This window comes from Nicotiana tabacum, chromosome 11 (assembly GCF_000715075.1).
Source record: "Nicotiana tabacum cultivar K326 chromosome 11, ASM71507v2, whole genome shotgun sequence".
NCBI lineage: Eukaryota > Viridiplantae > Streptophyta > Magnoliopsida > Solanales > Solanaceae > Nicotiana > Nicotiana tabacum.
The window spans coordinates 65,463,271-65,472,172 of NC_134090.1; the positions used below are offsets into that span (position 1 = coordinate 65,463,271).

At 39.5% G+C, this 8,902-nt stretch overlaps 1 protein-coding gene across 1 annotated transcript; it reads right to left on the reverse strand.

Moving 5' to 3' along the window:
• Positions 1-723: 723 nt before the first annotated feature.
• LOC107791598 (uncharacterized) lies at positions 724-1,409 on the reverse strand. The gene is made up of 3 exons (XM_016613679.2): positions 1,094-1,409; positions 957-1,010; positions 724-888 (listed from the first exon to the last, which is right to left on the reverse strand). Exons 1-3 carry the CDS (start codon positions 1,325-1,327, stop codon positions 724-726), a joined length of 453 nt encoding a protein of 150 aa, XP_016469165.2. The 5' UTR covers positions 1,328-1,409.
• Between the last annotated feature and the right edge of the window lie 7,493 nt (positions 1,410-8,902).

The following is an 8,902-nucleotide window of genomic DNA, read 5'->3' on the forward strand; positions in this document are numbered from 1 at the left end:
TTTGCTTCTGTGGAAAACCATGCATGATGGATTGTGGGTGGGAAGGTGCTAACACTGGACGCCGCTATTGGTGCTGTATGAACACGTTGTATAAGCAACCCGACGAACCTACATGTGAATTTGATGAATGGGCTGAGGAACCATATTATCAGGAAAGCTACAGGGAGAGATTACAGGATTTTCACAGTATGTGGTTATACCAGCAGAGAATACAAAAGGAGGGAGATAGAATTATTATAGAAATGAGGGAGAAACTGAAGGAGGTGGAAGATAAAAAATGGAGAGCAGAATGGAATTGTGAAGCACACAAGGAATGCAACGAAAAATATAAACGGGAACTTGCGGAGGTGAAGGCGAGAGTGAAAGAGTTAGAAGAAGAAAAAGAACAAATGGAAGAACGATTTAAGTGGTTGGAGCGAAGAATAAATGACAACTGAGGATGGAGCATTGGCGTGTATGTGTTTAGTGTCATTTTCATATTTCATGTATTTTTATTATGTTGGCCTGTTATGTTTGTGTTGTAGTAATGTTTTCCTTGTTTGTTGTACTAAATTTTATTTTAATTTAAGTGGAAGTTAAGTTTAAGTTGTTGTGTTACTATACCAAATACTATAAAACAAAATGAGAACTAAAAAAAAGTAACTGTCATATTCGATTAAATATTGTTGTTAATGTATACAAAAATATTATTTACACCAAAAAACATAAAAATGGAAGACCGAATCAATGTGTCCCGTATCCGGTGTGTCTCAAAGTAGCCGTTGGCCTGAGGTGCATCCCCTGCCGCCAGGGTACGCTATCAGGATCATCATCATCAAGTCGTCTCCTTATGGCTGGATGTGGCACAGGATGACATGTATCGGTGGTGCTGTCAGGTCCAGTAGAAGGCTACACAATAATATCAAACTTAGTATAGAAAACTACATAACAATTCACAAAAATTTATATTGTCTTACCATAATCGTGTCTGGATCCTGAATGTAGTCATCTGTCGCAGCATCGCATGAAGCCTAAAAAAGTAAATTAATAAAGTAAAGAAAATAAATAAGTTATAGTAAAAACAATAATAAAATTAATACTAATAAACTCATACCTGCGCATGTGATGAGCTGCCATAACTCAGTCGGTGCCCACTATCAAAATCTCGGATCGGTCGAGACTCATCAGTGGTAGACGGGCCAGGGAAATATCTACCCAACTCCACTCCTTGAAAATCCGAGCCCGTGATCAAGAATTGACCCGATGGGGTCACCTGCGACGTCCCTGGAGTGTCATAAATGCCAAGGCTGTAAGACGGCATGTCGGTCTCATGCATGCCACCTCCCATATCAGCAGCAACATCATCAGCAGGAGCCTCAAAGCCCCCTTGCTGGGGACCTCCTCTCCGCCCACGACCACGTCGTCCGGCACCAGCAGGTCGTCGTGGAGCAGCATCAACTCGTCAGCCACCACATCGTGGCATACCACGACCTCGCTGGTACGTGGCTGGGTCAACATAATCTGGCTGGTGTGCCAAATGCTGATCCGATTGGCCTCGCTGCAGTGTCTGGGCATCCACATCTATGAAGCGACGACTATAGTCCTGCATGATCACAGGATCGTGGACATAACTCTGCATCTGCTGCTCCATACGATATACGGTATGCAATCCAATCGCCTGCACAAAAGTTTTTAATATAAACTACGTATTTGACTCAAAATTACTATTAATGTAATTGATAATAACAGAAAACATACCAGAGCCTCATGTCTCCCGGCGTATGAGACGTACCGACCATCTACCTGATGAACTGGGTTCTCGATAAAAAGTTAGGAAACAGTGCGGTACCATGCCATATAAACTTCGATAGGAAAGTGTTGCGGAGCTGGGGTCAAGTCCCCTCGGCTGTCCCAAATACCCAACTGCGCTGTAAGCCAATCAATAAATGTGTCGTCCACCCTCATCCGATCATCCCTCTCATAATGTAAAGGATCCCATGCAGGTCGAGTCGGTATAGGCTGCAGAAATCCAAACTAACGAAATACTCGCTCTGAGGCATGATGCTCGACAATATCAAGGATGAACTATCAAATAATAACACAAACCGTTAGTATGCGCAACACCTAGTTAAACAATAATTGGTAAGTTTAGTTAGATATTCACCTGTGCGTCCTCCAGAAAATCCAACACATCCCTACAGAAGGGGAGATTATGATGGCCATGATACTCTCGTGCAAGTCTACGACGCAATACCCACCTACAAGCTAGAGGGAGATCAGGAATATGTACATTAGCCGGTAGCTGTGGTAGAGGTGGCCGAAGCTGCAGAAATCGCTCCCACACCCAAACCTAACATACAAAGTTGACGTAAAGATTAACTATAACTAGGTAGAATTGTAACTAAAGGACATATTATTTGAATAAGTTGTCACCTGTAGAAGTGGCAGAAAGCCAAAAACGTCTCTCTGTGTGCCCATGGATGCCCGACACATCTGCCTATACAAAAATGATAGGACATCACCACCCCAGCTGTAGCTGACTGTATCATCGAAGTCCGCAATATGATGCAGAAAACAGAGGCTCACTAGGTTCCCCGAAGTGTTCGGGAACAAGACCCCCCCAAATAGAAGGAGCAACAACAACCTCGTATATTGCTCCACATCCACCTCCGCTGAGTCGTCGGTGATAGTATCGTGGATCTGCACCAAGTGGTCTCTAATGGGGACCAACTGCATACGACTGCTCCCAATTGCTACATCTGGGTCCTCGGACCTGAAGCCCGTGAGCCTATTAAGTATATCCATATATGAATCCCGATTAAAACATCTCATATTCCCAGGCAGTAAAACTGGAAAGCCATCAGTGGATAGGCCATATAAAATCTCGACGTCCTGGAGTGTGATGGTGGCTTCGCCGATGGGCAGATGGAAAGTGTGCGTCTCCGGTCGTCACCGCTCAATCAACGCCGTGATCAAAGCATAGTCGAGCTGTATCCGACCAATGCTAATGATCCTATATAATCCCATCTCCTCCAGGTGATGGACCACACGGGGATGTAGAACGCGGGGAGGAGTCAAAAACTCCCACAATAAATCCACTCTCCTACCCCGAAAAGTCTGCATAAGAAACTCTCCCCCCATATATGCTCGGATCTATGCTGGGGCTGTGGGGTAGTAGCTCTGACGTCCGAGGGCCGGGATGTATAGGTGCATCCATGTCGTCAACTGTAAATTCATAATTTTTAATAACTATCATTAATAATTATGTGTTTTTTTATAATTTAAATTCATATTTTTTAACAACTTAATTGTAAAAATTATATATATACTTATGGGTTTCGTGCTAGATTTTCTGAGGCCCAGTGGTACCAAACTATCATTAATAATTTTATGTTTTTTTAATAATTTTTATTCATATTTTTAATAACTTAATTGTAAAAATTATATATATATAAATTTTTTATAATTATGGGTTTCGTGCTAGAATATAAGATAATTAAACAAAATGAATTCTAAGCTAAAATACTACACATTTTACTACGCTAAAGGGGTCTACGTTTTACTACGCTAAAAAGGTCTACGTTTTACTACGCTAAAAAAGTATACATTTTACTACGCTAAAAAATAATCTAAACTAAACGGCATAAAAACACATAAATATACATGAGGATATTAACAAACACATTTTTAGACTAATTTACATATTTTTATACAACACTAAAATTAAATCCGGATAAAATTTAACATGCTAGTTTCGGAAAAAATAAACACAAACCGAAATAGAACACATACAAATCAAGTAATATGCATTGTTATAAAAGTTTCAACTTAAAATAAATCGAAATACCTCGATTTAGAATTTTCGGAATGTAAATAGATCGAAATTTTGACTCCGGAAGAGTGAATCCACAATAACACGAAGCTCTACTCAATAGTGGGACCACCAATCTTCAACTTTTAATTGCCGGGGGGACCCAATTTTTTATTTTTTATTTTTAAAATGGGGCAGAATCGGGGGGGGGGCAAAAGGGAGTAAAATAATGGAGATGAAACGAAGAAGAAGAAGACGGAAGGATTTTTAATAAGGGGTATAGCGCCATTAATAGTGGCGCTATGTAAGATGGGATTTTGGGGTATAGCGCCGTTAATAGTGGCGCTATGTAAGATGTGTCAGTTTTACTATATATAACGCCACAAAAAGTGGCGCTATACAGTAACGGTGTGCACCGTTACTGTATAGCGCCACTTTTTGTGGCGTTATATATAGTTTGGTAACTTTTTTTTAATACTTATTTGCGTATTTTGAGTAAAAAAAAACCACATTTTGGTTCCGGACTCCTGAATTTGATCATAGTCACGTGCACCATCACGTATAAATTCAATGCCTGCCACACGATGGTAGGTTCAAACGGGCTAAGTACCTTTGATGTATACCCTGTAAGCCTCGTAGACTATACCCTAAACGAAGGATAAGACTATATCATGTTTAGTTGCTATCATTGAGTTTGAAACTTTAAACAGACTGCCGGTGATAAACCGGAGGAAGGTGAGGATGACGTCAAGTCATCTAGTACGACTACTTTATTACGACTTTACTCCTGTCACTATAGTTGGTGTAGTCATAAGTTTTTTACTAATTTATTTCTTCATGAATTGCTAAAAGGGAAATTCTCACTCATGTGACAAGCCAAGGTCCTGAAAAAGTAACTATTAAAATATTAAACTTAAAAGCCCATTTGCTCCACAATTTAGACAAAAATAAAATTGTGATGATGGGACGAGGTTAATTTTCTTGTAGATTTGTATGCACAAAGATGCATGTACGGTTGTTAAACTCTATATTTTTTCTATTGGACTAATACGATTCAATTTAATACTTTATCTGTTTCGTTTTGATTGTGCTGTAGCACTATAGTTCAGATTTGGATGAACTTCATTGCTGACACTGATCCATAAAAAAAGAAGATATGTATAGCTAGGTCGTGAACAACCAACCATCGTACTGTAAAAATTGGATAGGTTCGATCTATAATCATTAGTGCTTCCTAAAATGATCTACTAAATTTATCGAGTTATTCCAAAGGATCAAAATAATTGTCACGACACGAAATTCCTCCTTAGGAGTCGTGATAGTACCTAGTCTCCAAACTTGATAAGTCGTTCACTCAATATTATTTAAAATATTTAAAGTTTGAAATAACGAAAATGATATTTAACATAAAAGTGGAATTAAGAGTAATACAGGACAAAATGACAAATACTCAACATATATCCCAGAACTAGGTGGTACGGAGTCACAAGCTCTAACTGAATACACGAGATCAATTTCAAATACAGAACTGCCAGAAATACATAAATAGTAGAAACGAAATAAGAGGTTGACTCTGATGCCTGCGATCAGATCATACAGGGATACCTTGAAGTCTCGGGTGTGTGCAATGCCTCACTAACGATCAGCCCGGTCCGAAGTACCTGAGTCTGCACAAAAAGATGTGTAGAATCATAACATGAATATACCACAATCGATACCCAATAAATATCAAGACTAATTTTGGTGGAGTAGTGACAAGGTTCATGTCGAGTGATACTCACTAAAGAAGTAACCTATGCAATGAACATATCAAAGAAAACTGATAATGGAATGTAATTGAAAACAATAATCATAACTCTTTTAGAACATATATCAACAACAGTGTGTAGTAAATCCCATCTTTGATCACAAAACATCAAATAAAAGTAAAACATGCAACCACCTATTTCATGCAAGTGCAAATGGAGACTTTTAGAACAAATTTGAAACAAGAATAGCAGTCCTGTCTCAACACAACCACAACAACAATGAGGACACCCCAAATATCGCATAACATCATCAAAATGCCACCCTTATTACGTAGCATATGCACATAAAGTGATATGCCACTCTTATTTTGCTACATGCACATATAGCCACGTGGGCAACCCGAGATAACGCCACTCTTATTTTGCCCTACGCGCACAAACATAGACAAAGAATTTTGCATATCAAAACCTTGTACTGACACCCCCTATCAATCCGCTCAACATGTTCAAAAGTGCCACGGTACAAAAAAATAATACTTTCAAGTTCCACAATATCACAAATATAGTACTAAAGTATCATCAAAGTATAAGTTCACAACTTTCAACAACTGTGTACGAGGATATAACAAATAATCATAGAAGAGGAGGAATGTTCAATAGATAAAGCATGTCTATGACTACGTCAATGAACTAAGCTTGATCAATAGTCATGAAGTGATTTCACAAGTTTCAAATAAAGTTCATCATCATATTAAGCCATATTAATAGCCTACGGTCTATTCTGGTCAAATCCACACATAGTGTCCGTATACACACTCGTCACATCATGCTCACGTCACTTAACATATCATAGGAATCAACATTTAAGGCTAGCGCCTATGGGGTATTTTTCCCATACAAGTTTAGGTAAGATTCTTACCTCAAACAATCTAAATCAGTCTACTAACAAGCCCTTCCCATGCAAATCCACCTCTTAACGGCCTGAATCTAGCAAAAATAACTTAATATCACAAATAAAAGTCATAGAAAATAATTTTGGATAATAAATACTCTTTAATTAATTAAAATAAAAAATTCAATCTCGGGCTCGTACTTTAGAACCCAATGAAACTCACAAATTCCGAACACCCATTCCGACACGAGTCCAACCATACCAAAATCATCCATTTCCGACCTCAAATTAGCCTTCAAATCATCAAATTGTATTTTAGAAAAGTTTTTACTAAAATCCCTAATTTTTCCAGTTCAAATCACTAAACAAATACTAAAATCGAGGTTAGAATCATGAAATAATCACAAATCCGTGTAAAAAAATACTTACCCCAATCCAAATTGTAAAAATCTCCTCCAAAATCGCTTAAACCGAGCTCTCTAACTCAAAGTGTGATAAATGAAATAAAACCCTCGTCCAAGCTTTATGCCGCCCAGACTTTTCGCTTCTACTGTCCAATAGTCACATATACGAAGCCGCATTTGCGAAAAAATAAGCGCAAATGTGGACTTCACTTAAGTCCCAAAATCATGCTTCTGCGGTCAAGTAGCCGCACTTGCGGCACCGCTCCTATGGTCCAAGGATAGCTTCTATGCACCCATGCCCGCATCTGTGGAACTCTCGAAACTCGGCCAACCACCGCTTTTGCGGACTCGTACCTATGGACCAAGTGTCACAGGTGCGAAAGCACCAGAACTAATCAGACAGACTTCAACAATGCAACCAAGTCTCAAAACAAGCGGAAAGCAATCTGACACACGCTCGAGCCCCCCAGAACCTCGTCTAAGCATACCAATAACTTCTAAAATGTAACACGAACTTATTCGAGGCCTCAAATCACATAAAACAACACCAAAATCATAAATTACACCTCAATTCAAGCCTAATGAACTAATTAGCTCTCCAAATTCAAAACTTGCGCCGAACAAGCCTAAACAACGTTGAATGACCTCTATTTTTTCTTGAAAGTCCCAAATAACACAACGAACCTATACCAACTCTTGAAATTATAACCGGAACGCGTTATCAACAAAGTCAACCCTCGGTCAAACCTAACAACCTTCCAAACATTCAACTTTCCAACTTTCGCCAATTCAAGCCAAAACAACTTACAAACCTCCAAATCCAAATTCGGACATACGTCTAAGTCCAAAATTACTATATAAAGCCATTGGAACCATCAAAACACCGTTCTGGAATCATCTACATAGAAGTCAAACTCCGATAAACTCTTACAACCTAAGCCTCCAACCAAGGGACTAAGTGTCCCAAATCAATATAAAACTCTCCTGAAAACACACCAATCACCATGGCAAGTTACGTAACCAAAAATGCACATCTGTAAAGCATCAAATATGGTAAATGGTTCTAGAATACTCAAAAAAACCGGCCGAGTCATTACATTCTTCCCCTCTTAAATAAATGTTCGTCTTCGAGCGAGTATAGAGACATACCTGAAGAGCCAAAAAGGTGAGGATAACAACTACACATGTCATGATCAGTTTCCCTGGTCTCACACTCGAACAGTTGACCCCTCAATTGAACCTTCACTGAAGCAATGTTCTTTGGCCTCAACTTTCGGACCTGCCTGTCCAAGATAGCCACTGGCTCCTCAACATAATCAAATCCTTGTCCAATTGGACTGAGCTAAAATTTTATACATGTGACAGATCAACATGATACTTCCAGAGCATGGAAATAGAAATACGGGGTGAACTCCCTATAAGCTAGGTGGTAGTGCAATTCTATAGGCCACCTCACCAACTCTCTCAAGAATCTCAAAAGGGACAATATACCAAGGGCTCAACTTTCCTTTCTTCCCGAACCTCATCAGAACCTTCATGGGCAAAACACTCTGTAGAACCCTCTCACCTACCATGAATGCCATATCACAAACTCTCCGATCAATAAAACTCTTCTGCCTGGACTGTGCTGTATGAAGCCGATCCTGAATCAACCTCACCTTCTCCAAAGCATCCTGAACCAAATCAGTGCCCAACAACCTAGCCTCCCCGGGCTCAAACCATCATACCAAAGACCGGTACTGCCTCCTATAAGGCCTTGTAAGGAGCCATCTGGATGTTCGTCTGATAGCTATTGTTGTAGGCGGACTCTACGAGCGGTAGGAACTAATCCCATGAACCCCCAAAGTTAATAACACATACAAGTAAAATGTCCTTCAATATATAAATAGTGTGCTCAGACTGTCCGTCTAGGGATGAAATGACATACTCAACTCGAACTGAGTGCCAACTCACACTGCCCGACTCTCCAAAAATATGATGTGAACTATGTGCCTCGATCAGAGATAATAGAAATTGGCACACCATGAAGACGAACGATATCCTAAATATAAATCCGAGGCAACTGCTC